This window comes from Gossypium hirsutum, chromosome D10, assembly GCF_007990345.1.
Source record: "Gossypium hirsutum isolate 1008001.06 chromosome D10, Gossypium_hirsutum_v2.1, whole genome shotgun sequence".
Taxonomy (NCBI): Eukaryota; Viridiplantae; Streptophyta; class Magnoliopsida; order Malvales; family Malvaceae; genus Gossypium; species Gossypium hirsutum.
The window spans coordinates 4,561,999-4,577,527 of record NC_053446.1 but is presented as its reverse complement, the minus strand read 5'-3'; the positions used below and the strand labels follow the sequence as shown (position 1 = coordinate 4,577,527).

The window sequence follows — 15,529 nt, the reverse complement described above, 5'->3', positions numbered from 1 at the left end:
ATCCGTTAATGTCGAAGGCATCTTATCTATCCCTAGCAAGGCATCCTCCAGATCCATCTGCGTAAGAACTGCTTGCATCTTAATCTGCCACAATGCAAATCGAGTGTTGTGATCCAACAGTGAAATTTCATACTTCAAAGACGCCATTACCGTGACTGAGATGAACAACTCGGAAGCTCTGATACCAATTTGTAAAAATAGAACGTCGGTAATGACAATATATTGCAAAGAAAAGAGAACTCAAAAACACAGATTCTTACGTGGAAATCCTTTCGGGAAAAAAAAACCACGGGCAGAGGAGAAAAAAATTTGCTATGTCAAATTCAAATGATTACAAGAGGAGTTTCGATTACATCTATTTATAAGTTGAAAAAATCTAATTCTAATCAAATTCAAATATATTATGCTAATAAATGCTAAATATATTATACTCATAAATACTAAATTTTCTAGAAAGAAGATATATTTTGATTAACTTGACTTGTAAGTAATCTCATAGAATTTGGGTCACACAACTTTAACAATATCGCTAACTCTTGGTGATTGAATATTGTAGGGGCCCTCTCCATGTAACCGAACATCATCCCGTACTGATACCGTGCTCCTCAAGCCTACTTTCATCCCGGTGCCTAACTCCAGCAGACCATGAGTCCTCCAGCATTTCACCTTTGAGCCCATAAAAAGCAGCCTTCCTATTCATCCCAACCAGTGTTGGTAGGCTCAGATATCGTCTGGGATTATTAGAACTTCAAACCCCAAGCACATTATTTATCATCTCCCAATTGCGATGATCAACATTGCTGCTGAAAAAATTAATGATTTCTCGAAATTTATACATTGCCCCGAACAACTTGCATATTTCTGTATAAGAGACTTAATATTCACCTCCCTATCCACTGTTGCATCACCAAAAAAGAAACTACCATCAGCAAATAATAGGTGTGTAATCGAAGGCCTTCCATGTCTAGCTTTCACCCCTCCTACTAAACCTGCATCTCTTGCCTGATTCAACAAATTGTACACTTGTTCCCATACTTAATTTAGATCACTCTCCCACCGAGACTAATTACCCTTGAAAACTGAACACCAATATTTTATATACAATGAATTTGGACTCAAATAAGTTCCTAGCCTAAACAAAATAAATGCTCTTTTAGTCTCCTATAAAAATTATCAAGTCTTTTGTTAAATAGACGTTTTAGGCTTGCAAAAATTGAATAAGTCTTAAATATAAGGAATAAATTGACAAAGATTTTCTTAGTATAAATGTCCTTATAGATCTAAAATTTTCGATAAAAGATTAAGGGTGAGTTTGGATGGATTGTGCATTTACCCGCGGTTAGTGTAAAAACAGTTGTGGCGGTAAAATTAGATACTGTAGTGATATTGTAACGTAAGCCAAAAAGTAAGTTAAACACACCGTAGCTATCGCTCATCCAAACTCACTCTAAAAATTCTCAAAAAAAAAATTTCTCGACTTCATTCTTCTACGTTTGATCATTGAGTAATGAACTTCTAAAATCTTAAAGCCACATAATAAATGCCAGGTCATAATAAAAGAAAATTTTAAAAACAAATATTAGAAATGCGAAAAATTCCATAAAAAATATAATAACGAAAAATGAATGGTACAAATTTTAAAAAATTCATAAAATAAAATAAAATAATTTGTATAAAAATATAAAATATAAAGAAAATTTCTAAATTTTTAAAATTATGTAATTATTAAACATAGGAAAGTTGTCATTTCTTTATTTCGAAATCATATAATTTTTTAGAATATAAAAATGCTTAAAATTGCAAAAAAATTGAAAAATTAAGATTCTTTTTTTAAAATAATAAAATAAAATTTCAATTAAAACAATGAAAATAACTTTAACTTTTTTATAGAAAAATTTAAAAGATTCAGAAAATTAAAAAAAATAAGAAATCCGAAATTTTTAAGAAATTATAAGAGCACAAATAGATTGTAAAAGAATTGTTTTAAATTTATAAAATTCTAGAAAAAAAATCTTATAATTCTGAAAAGTTACAAGATTTTTAATTAAAATTCTAAAAAAACCCCTCAAATTAGAATATCGTAAAAATTCATAAAATTCTAAAATAGATTCAAAAAAATAGAATAGTTTCGGATATTGTTCTTAGAATTCCCTGGATTTTCTGAGATTTTTTTTTCTATTTGTTTCAGAATTTTATGAATTCTTTTATTTTTTTGTTACTATAATTTCAAATTTTTATTGAATTCAGAAAAGTTTATGAATATTTGGATTTTTTTTTATTTTCTGATAATTTTATGCTTTTTAATTTGTGTTATTATAATTTTGAAATTTGAATTTTTATTTTTTTTCGAAGTTTCAAACTTTTTAGAATTATGAAATTTTTAGATGTTTTGAGAATTATGTATACTAAAAAATGCCCAACTTTTTAAAAAATTGTAAAAAAGTCTGAATTTTGTCAATTTTTTTGAGAATTTATTTTTTTATTTTTTCATAATTTCAATTTTTTCTGAAAATTTCATATTGTTTTAAAAAAGAAAACGTTTTAGAATTGATTTTATTTTATTTTTTGCATTTTTCTTTTATTTTTCTTGGATTTTTTATGAGATGATGTGGTTTTTAGGTTGGAAATCTGTGAACTTGTCTCACGAATTTATTGGTTATTTATTACTATGTCCGATGGGAACGAAAGTTGATGTGTCAAACCGACCAAATTTTTTCAAGTACCAAACTGATAATTTTCTTATTTTACAAGGGTTACTTTACGTATTAAACCTAAAAACTGGGAGGGAGGGTGAGGGCTATACTTTATTATTGACACTAGTTTTTATTAGGTATGGTCTCTTATTTTTAGTGATTCGAACATAGATTCTAATTTAGAGAAGTAGATAAAATTTTATAAGCTTTTTATATTCGTCCCTTCCTTTTAAGGGTGAATTTGAATGGGCGGTGCGTTTATTTGTGGTTAGTGTAAAAATAGTTGTGACGGTGAAATTAGATATTGTAACGTAAAACAAATAGAAAACTCAACGCACTGCACTACACCCCACCGCCCATCCAAATCTACCCTGAATGAAGATGTAATTCTAATTTTTAAGGCCACAAAAACACCAATTAAATTCTAAAAAATATATAAAAAAATTTAAAATTCTAAAATAATAATTTTGGGACCTAATTCATTATTCAAATTTATCATATTCAAGTATCTTATTATTATTATTCTTTTAAAAAATTCAAATATATATGATTTCAAATTTATGTGCTCTAACATTGAATTAGATGTGCTCATGGGTCGGGCCCATAAAAAATTTCGGCCTGGGTCCTAGCTCGGGCCCGGCCCGAAATATGGGCCTGAAATTTTGCCCAGACCCAGCCTGGGAAAAAAATTATAAGCCCGGGCCCGGCCCGGCCCATTTTTTAATAAATACCAAAAAATATTTTAAAATTAAAAAAATATTTTAAAAATATTTTAAAATTAAAAAAATTAAAAAATAAATATATTAATTATATCGGGCCAGGCTCGGGCCAAAAAAAGTGGTGTCCGAGGCCCGGCCCATTTTCTAAACGGGCCTCGTTTTTTGCCCAAGCCCATATTTCGGGCCTATATTTTTATCCAAACCCTCTCATATTTCGGGCGGGCCAGGCATGAGCACCTCTACATTGAATTAGTCATACTATAATAATATTTTTATTTGACATGTTTAATTTTTTAAAATTTAACTCGAACAATTTCACTCGACTAGATTCGAAAAATCTTCAAATTGAGTTAGGATGATAAATAGAACTCATAAATTTGACTAACTCGAAATTTTTTCACTCGATTCGATCGAACGCTCACCCCTAATTATAAGTATGAACATGTATGAGTGTTTAGGATACTTATAGCGAAATATTTATTATATTATAAATCCTAAAAAATATATTATAAAAATAATTTATTTGTGTTTTATAAAGTTATAACAAAAAAATTATATTATTTAAATTTTATTTTTTTAAAATTATGATAAAAAAGTTTATTATAAAAATAATTTACATGTCATAAAAGTTCTATAATATATTTATCTATAAAAAGTTACGATTAATAAATATGGACATAACTTATTTATGTGTTTATGCAATATATTATAAAAATAATATGTTTATTCTTAAAAAACTAAGTGTTATAGTTTAGAGATAAAATTTATATTATTTATAAGAAGTGTTATGAAAATTATCGGACACTTTATGATTTTTTTATAAATGTTTGTAATACCCCGAAAATTACTACAGTAAGTAAGTAAGATATTATACTTGATATAATAAAATAAGGAAATAAAGTGATAAAAAGGGAAATTTTGAGTTATTTCAACATTGAGAAGTAAATTATGGTATATTAATTCAAGAAAGGACTAAATCGCAAAAGTGAGAAAAATTTTGTTGCCCAAGAGTAAATACTCAAAATTTGAGGGGTTAAAGTGTAAATATAAAAAATTTAAAGGATCAATAGTGCAATTATTTTAAGGGTGGAATAATCTAGAAACTAAGGAAAATGGATGAATTAGGACCAAATTGAATAGGTGAAGAATTATGAGGGACTAAATTGACAATTTTACCAAATTAAGTGATGACTCGATGAAATTTTAAAAGATCATAAAGGGAAAATTGGTCAATTAGAGAGAGAGAAATCTAAAAGGCAATGATGATGTTGGTGATATTTTAGATTAATTAAATAAAATTAGTTTATTAATATTTTGATTTAATTTTTTAATTTTTTAATTATTATTTAATTATTATATTTAGTATATAAGCAAAGAAAGATGAAGAATTCTCTTCACCTTTCCATGCTACAACGTGAGAATGAGAGGAAGAAAAGAAATTTTCTTTTCTTCACAGTTTGGTCATTTACTATGAAATCCCACTTTTTCTCTCAAATTCTTTGGAAATTTTCATAACCACCCAGAAGAAGAAGTGAAGTAGATACATTAGAGAGTTAAAATATCATCTTGGAAGAGAGAAATTGGAAGTGAAAGTGGAGAAAATGGTAGAAAAAGTGAGGAAATTAAAGAGACAAAGTAAGTACTTCAAGAAATTTACTTTATTTAATTTTAATCAAGTATAGAGTATGCTTAATCAGTTGAATTAATTGTGACTGTGCTAATATTATGTATATATATTAAAGTAGTAGAAAAAGAGAATAAATTATAAAGTAAACAAAATAGGTTATGTGAATTTGAATGTTTAAAAGAGAATACAAATGAAGTGTAATGATATTAAAAGTGAATGTGTGAGAAAATTTCAAGTTACATTAAATTTTTTATATTAAAGACTAAATTGTAAAGTGAACAAAAGTTTATGCGTGAAATAAAGTATTGTGTTAGGAAGTTTAAATGGAATGTTAAGTGTTAGTGAATTAGTTACAAAGTGAAGTTAAAGTGAAATTATAGTAAATAATGATTTTTCAAGATATTAGGAATTAAATTGTAAACTTGTGAAATTTATAATTGAAATAAGAGAAGTTATAATAAAAATTGATGATGAGTGAGTTTTAACGATTAGATTGGACAATAATTAAAAGTACAATGATTATATATGTCTAAATGAAAGTTAATACAAAGAACCATGAAAGAGTAAAATTAGCATTAAAATAGTTTCTGGATAGCAGCAATGGTTCAACTTTGAAAAGATCCCCAAAAATTGTGGAAATCGAATTAGAGGTTGAATAAAATATGAAATTAAAGTTTATTGAGTCTAGTTTTTCGTAGAAGAAACGGTGTAAGAAATGAAATTGTAAATTATGAGATATAATACATTTTGTGGGAAAAGGTCAGAATAATTTCGGGTTCCTCTGTTCTGAGTTTGGAAAATCATCAAAAATTAAAAAAAAAACTTAGGGGTTTGAATTTATATATTTAAATTCTTAAGGAGTTTATTTTCAATAAAAATAAACGGAAACATCATCCAAACCTCGTACTAAGAGATAATTAATTTTTAGTAAAGAAAGGTCGAAGCTGTCAAACAGCAGAACTAAGAGATAAAATTTTTATGGTAGAAAGATATTCAAGTCTTGTTTCAAAAACATCAACCAATTCTTAATTTAGAATTCTTTAGCTGAATATATAAATAATTTAGTGACTATGTCAAGTGGACAACTTTGAATGAACCTATAAGTAAATAGTGAAATTATAGATAATGTTACATATAAGCATATTATATACATTAAGGATGTGGAATGGAGGGAAGGAAGAAAATATATATGAATATTCAGCTAGCATGGGTTTACATTAAAAATGGCTAATTTGCATGTTTTAGACTTAGGGACTAAATTGAATAAAAGTATAATTTTAGGGATAATTTTGTAAAAATGTCAAAAATGACCAAATTTGCATGAAATGATTTGTTTTATTGTATAAATTAATGTATTGAAATAGATTATTAATATCAAGTGGGTTTAGAGGATTAATTTTGTTGTATAATGATAATGTAAAGTGATTTTGTTGAATATTGATGTTAGTATCAAATTACGAAAATAGTTAAAATATTAGGGTTTGGTATTAAATTTCTCTTTTATTAAGGGCTGTATGATAGCCTACAATATTTGGATAAAATATTAATCGAGAAAAATTAATTCATTTGATAGATTAACTAGTTGAAGGACTAAATTATAAAAGTTGTAAAAGTTGGGGTAATTGTGTAAATTCAAAAAATTGAAGGGTATAAATTGTGAAATTAATTGAAACTGAAATATATGCTAATGAATAAGAAATTTTTTATTTTAGAACAAGATTCTGAATATACTCGTGAAAAAGGAAAAATAGTGGAAAAATAGTCTCTGAACTCCTGCAAATATTTCACTTCAATTCAGGTAAGTTCGTATGGTTAAAATTTTATTTTATTTATTAAATTGATGGATATTATTATGTATTTATTCATAGTTATTGTTGAAAATAAAATTATTGTTAAAATTATGAAATTGAATTGAATGTTCGAAAAGAATGAAACGCGGGATTGAGTACAGTCGTTCTGTGCAAAAGAGGAATTGACGGAAAATTACCCAAGTAAACTGAGATTCAACATTTGTTGCAAACATTCATGTTTACTTTTCGTTTAGTTCTCATGAGCTTCAGTTTACTTTTCGTTTAGTTCTCATGAGCTTCAGTTAACTATAACCTTAATGGGTTTCCGTTTAACTCTTTTGAGCTTCACTTTAACCCCAATGGGTTTTCGTTTAACTCTTTTGAGCTTCAGTTGAACCTTTATGGGTTTCCGTTCTGCTCTTACGAGCTTTCGTTCAACCCTTATGGGTTTCTGATTAGCCCTTATATGCTTCTGTGCAGCCTTCGGGCTTCTGAATATAATGTACTCATATCGGTAAGTCGTTCCCCGATTCAGTAAGATCTGATAAGTGACATATGAAATTAATGTTTGAAGACTTAATGTTATTATTGGTGTTAATCTGAAATAAGTGTATTCATCGATTGAAGTTGTGATGAGTAATAAATTCAAGTGTGATATGTTGATAAAATAAGTTTATCAATGTTGAATTTATATGAAACATGCTCAAGTATGCTAACAAGTGTTGTTGTTGATGCTTAGACAAGCGCCAAGCTACTAGCTAAATGGTAATATGTTTATTTATATGATGCGTTGAAAGGGTAAGTGCTCAAATGAAAATATACTTGTGCTCATGAAAGAGTGGTAAGTTTTAAGTTATGCAATTTCTTATGAAATGGTTTATCATGTGATTAAATTTTAAAAAATGGCTATGTTGAAATGCATTAGCTTGTAGCTATGGTGGTATGGTATGTTTATGACTGGTGAGTTATGCATATGGAATCAGTGAGGAAAGTAAAGAAATGCAAATGAAAATTTAGAAATTTGGAATAGTTAAAGTTGTTGAATATACTTTATGAATATTGTGGTATCAATATTGGATTATTCTGGATATTTATAAATTTCTTATTTAAAATGAATGAATATGATTAAAGTTTATACGAGCCTATTAAGCATTCATTGCTTACATAATTGTTTTCCTTTACTTTTCAGATTATCAGAAGCTTGATTAGGTTGGAAGCTTGTCAGAGATATATCATACTATCCATTGGCTCTATCGGTAATTTCAAATGTTTTAATTTTGTTCATAATGGCATGTATAGGTATTTTGTTTAATGTTGGTCTATATGTAAATTATTGAGATTAGCCACTTATTTTAGCTTATGTTGAATGCCATGTTATAGTTTGTAGATTTGCGAATTGGTGGGGCTACATTAGTAACAAATTAGGTGAGAAATGTGGCTTGTAAAATGGTCTGTTTTCGTCCACACGGGAGTGTGTCTCAACCGTATGTGACACACGGCCAGGTGACACGGTCACCTATCCCCTGTATCTTGAATTTGCACAAAACAGAATGCTAACACGGCTATGTGACCCTTGCAGTGTTGAAAATTTTAAATATTTCTGAAAAAATTTCTGAATTCTTAACTTAGTCCCTATTTGTTCTAATGCGTAATTTGGGCCTCGAGGGCTCGTTTAAGGGACAATATATATAATTTTGATTAGTTTCAAATATGAATGCTAAATGAAATGAAATGTCTAATAATTAATTTTGTAAACTTCGGTAATGCTCAGTAACCCTGTTCCGACAATGGACTTGAGTTAGGGGTGTTACAATGTTATTTCTTATAAATTTTATATTATTTTCACTTAATTTACATATTATAAAAAGGGTTATAACCTAGCATAATTCTTTCTCCAAATTAAGTTTATAAAAAAAATTTTATAATTAAAGCTACATACTATTTGCATTGTGAATCTAAATATTACATGGTAGATGTTAATTATGTAAATACAAAATGTTTTCTTGCACCATATCGTGGGGTAAAATACCATTTGAGAAAATGGAGCTAGACACAAGCACTAAAGACGACTCACGAACTCTTTAATTTGGGACATTTAAGGCTTAAAAATGTAGTTGAGGCTTGATAGGACTTTTGTTTGTTCTAAAAAAAATATTTCTAATATTAACAACACCACCTTAATATAGTATAGAAAAAACAAATTTAGATTGTTTTAGCACGTTGCATACTTCATAGCTTCATTCGTAGGTGGATTTTGGATGATCTATACTTCAAAGAGTATATGGAAAAAAATATTGATAATCTTAATGGTTCAAATCCAGATGATGATGAACTTAGTCAAGGACCAACATTTGATAAAAATGAGCTTCTGTTAAATATTAAAGAGGGAATAACTCAACAAATATAGGACACTAGAACAATTAGGTAAATTTACATATGTTGTTTGTTTTTCTTGTTATTTGTATTAACAATTTGGATTATCAACTACTTTTTTTGGATTAACATGGTACATATGTTGATTTGATTTTAATTTATTACTTGTTTAGAAATTTTTTTATCTTGCTAATAATTTTGAAAAAATTAAATTATGTGACTATATAATTAAAATTTGTAGTATAAAATATGACATAGGGAATTACAATGTAATTACACTCTGTCAACCAAATATGTCTAGAAAATTACAATTTTTTGTAATACAAAAAAGTGTAGTTACTACAGTAGTAATTACATTGTTATTCAATTATTATGTGCCGTCTTAAATGCTTCATTTGATCAATATTTGTCAATTAAGGTAACTCTGACAAAAATAATGTTTGAATTTAAAAAAATATATATTTATATTTATTAATAGTGTAATTTAATTTTTTTATAAAAAAATATTAAAATCTTTATAGCCATAATTTCGGAACATAAATAATAGAATTCACGTTAAAAATTAAAAAAAAATCATTTTAGGATAGAGGCCCAAAAGTTTTTTTTTTTTAAGTTATTATTTCGGCTGATCCCGGTAATCCCCTGGCACCTCTTACATTTCTGGGCCTATATTTTTAAGAGTAGCTATCTCCATAACCTTTTACATTTTGGGCCCGAAAGTGATGATCATTTTTATGATAAAATGTTAAATTCTAATATTAGTTCCTATACTATACATAAGTTATGGATTTAGCCCTTATTCTTTAATTTGATCATTTTTGGTCCTTGTACTTTACAAAATTTCAAATTTCAGTCGCGAACAAATGACAACTGTTAAATTCATCACTTCAAGTTCTACTATTTTCAAAATTGGATGCGGCAAACTTATTATAGTATATGTAATGCTACGTCAATTTATTATTTTCAGATATTACTAAAAACATCAATTACTAAATTTAACAATGGTCGTTTACATTAAAACTAAAATTTCGAAATTCGAGGAATATGGTGACTAAGAATGATCCAGTTGGAGAACATGGACTAAACCTACAAATTTACACATAGTACATTATTAATAGTAGAATTTAACCAAACGTATTTAACTACAATCATTTGATTAGGACTAGGATTCCAAAATTAAAATGTACATGGACTAAAATTAAATGATTCAAAAAGTACTATAGCAACTAAATTTAATCAAATTAAAAGGACTAAATCTCTAACTCATGCAGAGTACATGGACTAATAGCAAAAGTTGACCATATGTTATAAACAATCTTATAAATCAATATGATAGAGATATCAGATCGATTCGAAATTTTACATACACGAATGGACAATTATATTGATAAATTCAACGATTAAATTATTAAAATATCAACAATAATTCTAAATATTGTATAAAAAAATATTTGAATGTTCTATAAAATACATTCATGTATATTATATATATAATAATAAAAATAGCATAAATATAAGAAAAGTTGAACGAGACATGCTTACACTAAAGGATAACAACGTTTATCCAACTTAAAAATCAAGAAAATAAATTTACATATATTTTTGGTGCAAAGATAATGATTAAATCAGAGCTTAAAATAATCGGAGTCAAGCCACTCTATAATAATCATTATGTAACAACAAGAGGATTTTATCCGACAGTTGCATGAAGAAGTATCTACCCACCAATCTTGAAAACGCCATTAATGCTAACCCATCAGTTACATTGTTACTCACTCTGAAGGTACGAGTAACTTTAATCATACATGTAAGTTGTTACATATTCTTAATAGTACGTGTTACAGTCGAGTAATGCTGATCAACTATAGTTTTTTGAATGATTTGAATAGCTTTAGTATTATCCAATTCGAAAAAATACTCGTATTAATCCAAAATTAATATTTATTTTGAAAGAAAAAAGTGAAGAGTTTTGAAGAAATGGCAGTTACATGATAATTAAAGCGAGTTAAAAAGAAGCAATTGGGGGGGGGATATGTTGAAACAAATTTCTATAAATCACATGCAATGCAATTGGTAATTGACTACACGGCAACGCACTTAAAATATGCGTCTCCCTTATGTCCATCTAAAATTTAATTTAATTTAATCATTATTTTATGTTGTACCACGTGTCGACATCAGAATATACTAATACAAAAAGGAATCTACAGTTGCAGATTACGTTACAAGTGACTTTCGGAGGCTTTTTTTTATTAAGAACCTAATTTGAGGAATTCCGTACAACGACAGTTGTTGTACTCTTTGAATGACGGTACAGTTCCGTAATCCCTCCCTTTCGAATTCAAACCCAATTCCCCCTACTCATTCGCCTAATTTTTTGGCATCAATTTTAAACCATATTTTTTATAAATAAAATTAATAATTAATTTCCAGGTATTTATAAACAATTGAACAATTTGATAAAATACAAAAAATAAATTCTAACATATTAAAATAAGGATGAATTATTAAAATAATCACTTTTGTTTCTCTCAAGTTACATTTTAGTAATTGAGCGTTAATTATTGTTAAAGATGTAACTGTGAGTTAACGTGGCATGTTAAAATAAAAATTTTAAGTTAAAAGAGAAAGGAGAAAAATAAAGAGAAAAGCAGAAGATAATAGAAAATAAAGAAAGTTAAAAAAATAAATTGCTCAAAATGAAAAAATATGGGGACCGATTATATAATTTAATTTAAAATTTTTGTTTGAAATGATGATTTAACATGCCACATCAACTTACCGTTACACCGTTAACGGCAATTAACAACTCAGTGACTAAAATGTTACAACATGTTAACATAAATGACTAAAACGTAATATTTTAAAAATAAATAATTAAAATATAACTTAAAAAAACAAAAGTAATATTTTTTATATTTTAATAGTTTAGCCTCAAAATAAAAGAGGTTAACTGCTCAATTTCTCTAAAGGTAATTTGGTGGACCACAGTATAAGCTAATAACTATAGCACTAATAATCAACTCATCGCTTTGGATTATCTGGATTCAAAGAATCAGTCAAGATATGATATATTGGTCATAGCATTATAGCAACTGAATTTTTTTTGCATTAAGTAACAGACAAAATTAATCTGATTATGAATAGATCGAAATTTTGAAGCAAAATAAAAAGTATGTGAATAAATAGAAGGATGAGAGAAAGAAAGAAACAGAAATTAAGGATTTTGTGAACAAAGTAAAATTTAAAAAGTCTACTTATCTAATCTAAGCTACTAATTTCAGAGCTATAGTAATAAGATACTTTTTTTTAATTGGCTTAACAGCTAAGTTTAGCAATAATATTAAAATAAGTGTAATTAACAAAGTAATTCTAATATATCTGCAAAAAAATCACTCAAATTATCAAAAAATAAAAATAAAATAAAAAGATAAAAAAAAAACTCGCTTCTTTTTTATTATTTATAATAATCAAATTTCTTAAGGAAAGAAAAGAGTCTTAACTTTAATTTTGCTGGTTTTTTCAACTAACTGCTATTTTACAGCAAAGAAACCTACTTCCCCTTCACCACATTATATACAAAGGACAACGAGGAATCTCACCTAATAAGAATTATCGTTTTTTTTTTTTGAAAAAAAGAAAGAAAGAAAGAAAGGAAAAACAACATTCTTTCTTCTTTTTCTTTTTTCTTTTTCTTTTTATTTTATTTTTATCTTAGTAATTATGTAAAAAACCTAGATCAATTCATCTAGGCTTGAGGGATCTCGACCTTGCCTGAGAGATTCAAGAACACGCTCAAATACGACGATGTTAATGGGGATCCTCAACACTCCCCTTTGCTCGTACCCGTACTCTTGAGCCGATCTGTTCAACAACTCAACAAAGATCGGACGCCGCAGCAACTCAGCACTGACGATGAACCTACGCGTCGACGTCTGATCCATCCCGACGTAAACCGGGAAATGCCCTTCCGGTACGTCGGGTCTTCGCTTCGTGGGGTCCGCAGGAGGATCGGATGCCTCGGATCGGAGCATTGAGTACTGAGTCGAGTGGTTTACCCTAACTCGTGACAGTCTCCTCATCAGTTTCTTCATTATACCTAGAAAAAGAAAGAACCAAAAAAAAAAAAAAGAACGATCAAAGAAGAGGAAAAAAAAAAGCTGAGAGTAAAAAAAAAACGTTTTATTTTATAGAGCGGAGTGAAAATGAAAGAATTAAGGTACAAAAAGGAGTACTTTAAAAGTACATAAAATATGAGAGAGAAGGAATCAAAATATTTTTAGATTAGAAGGGTGCGTTAGTTTTTTTTTTTAAGAGCCACAAATCCCAACCACATGCATCATTTATCATAAAAAAATATTTAAAATGAGAAACGAATATACACTTCATAAAAATATGGTTTAATTGCCCATTAATATTTTCAAGGACTCATATAAGTGAGAAATTTCTTTTTATTTTCCAAGGAAGGAAAAAAATTTGAGGTACCTAATTAAAATTTTCAAAAATTTATTGAGAATGTCTAAAGTTTTTGGTAGATTTAATTAAAACTTTTAAAAAATTTAAAGACCTAATGAGAATTGATAAAAATTTTGGAAGGATCTAATTAAAATTTAAAAAGAATAAAAGGTTTAAAGAAAGTTTTCAAATAACTTTGGGGACCAAGGCCCCTGGGCCCTCTAATTATACTAGATAATATCCTGTGTTTTTCTTATTGTTTTAAATTTTGTGGTTTTTAAAATTATTCCTTAAAAGATAAGTACTAACAAGTTTTAAAAAGGCTTAATGATAATTTTGGCCACTAACGTTTGCATATTTTGTTAAAATGGTCCTAATTATATTTTTGAGTTTGTTTTGGCCATAAGCCTTTGTTCCTTTTTTCAATTTGTTTTTTTCTAATATTTTTAATAAAAGTACCGTTAAAAAAGTTAATGGGAATGATGTGAAAGTTCATGTGTGGAATATTTTTAATGATATGTAATTTATTACTTAGATAACCCAATAAGATAATTGCATGTGAAAAATAATAAAATAAATAAATAATACATTAAATTTAAAAAAACTCTTAATTTAAAGAAAATAAACGTAATTATCTAAAAAAATTAACTCAGTAGAAAAACTTTTCAATAAACAAACATGTGAAAGATTGAAACCTTTAATTTATTCTTTAAATCTATTAGAAAATACAATTTTTTTAAAAAAATCAAAGGTTGATGGCAAAAAAGACTAAAAATTATAATTAGGACCATTTTAATAAAACATATAAATGTTAGTGGCCAAATTTGTCATTAAGCCTTTTAAGAACTTTATCATTGATGGTAAAATAAATTTTATGAATCCAATTTTTGATGGAATTTAAGCAAACTAACAACTCATATAATTTAGTGTAATATTTAGAGGGGTTAATATATTATTTGGTGTTTATATTTAATTTTAAAGTTCGATTTGGTATTTATATGTTTTTTTTATTTTTATACTTGAATTTGGTTTTAATACACAATTTGGTTTAATTGAACATTGGCTCTAAATATAAGTATCAAATGGTATATTAAACCTATTAAAATAATAAAAAAAATAATAGGATGAATTTATTTACACATAAAAGAAAAGAAAGTAAAAAAAATGTAAATTACACCAATAATCATTCAGATATTAAAAAATTTCATTTTAGGTGCAAAAATGTTTTATGATTTAGACATTACATTATATAGTTTGATCAATTTGAGCACTCCCATTAAACTTGCACACGAAAACTCACGAGGAATTTTTTCCTAACATTCTGATTTTCCACCTATTTTATGTAATTTCCAGCACAGTCTAGTGCATTAAAAAAGAAAGCTACATTTAAGATTCCTTCTTCAATGGGGTTGAGGCGGTGGTGATGATAAATTGGCAACTTGAGATTCTCATCTTCCCCAAAATTTCAAAGAATCAAAGCAACTGTTGCTGGCTACAGTTTCATTCCAATTTTCTATTGTGGTCCAAAGCCAAACCTTCCCCATTTTAGCAAAAATTACGTGGCAGAGGACCTTAAAATTTGGGGACATTTGCATTATTTTTGCCCCTTTTCTCTGGTACTAGTGATACAGCAGTGAAGACAAGAAATTGAGAGGGAAAAATGAAAGAAAGCAAACAGTGTGATGACAACGAAAAAGAAGAAGCATAAAGGATTGTCATCAGAGAATGACAATCCACCATGGAGAGGTTCATCGAGATCGGCGGGAGGGAAGGTGCCGGAGAGCGTAGTGGTGATGAAGAAATCGGAAGATTCTTATGAAGACTTCAAGAGGTCGGTGTTAGAAATGATAATGAAAATCCACTCTCTGTAAT

The 15,529-nt window shown here is 27.8% G+C and overlaps 1 protein-coding gene across 1 annotated transcript; it reads right to left on the bottom strand.

The window, feature by feature from the left end:
- Window positions 1–12,633: 12,633 nt before the first annotated feature.
- Window positions 12,634–13,496, bottom strand: LOC121222335 (auxin-responsive protein SAUR71). Its single transcript, XM_041102880.1, has 2 exons — window positions 13,438–13,496; window positions 12,634–13,301 (listed from the first exon to the last, which is right to left on the bottom strand). Exon 2 carries the CDS (start codon window positions 13,294–13,296, stop codon window positions 12,937–12,939), a length of 360 nt encoding a protein of 119 aa, XP_040958814.1. The 5' UTR covers window positions 13,297–13,301; window positions 13,438–13,496; the 3' UTR covers window positions 12,634–12,936.
- Between the last annotated feature and the right edge of the window lie 2,033 nt (window positions 13,497–15,529).

Excerpts from the sequence above, each read along its gene's own strand:
- LOC121222335 (XM_041102880.1), bottom strand. The coding sequence starts at position 13,296 with ATGAAGAAACTGATGAGGAGACTGTCACGAGTTAGGGTAAACCACTCG.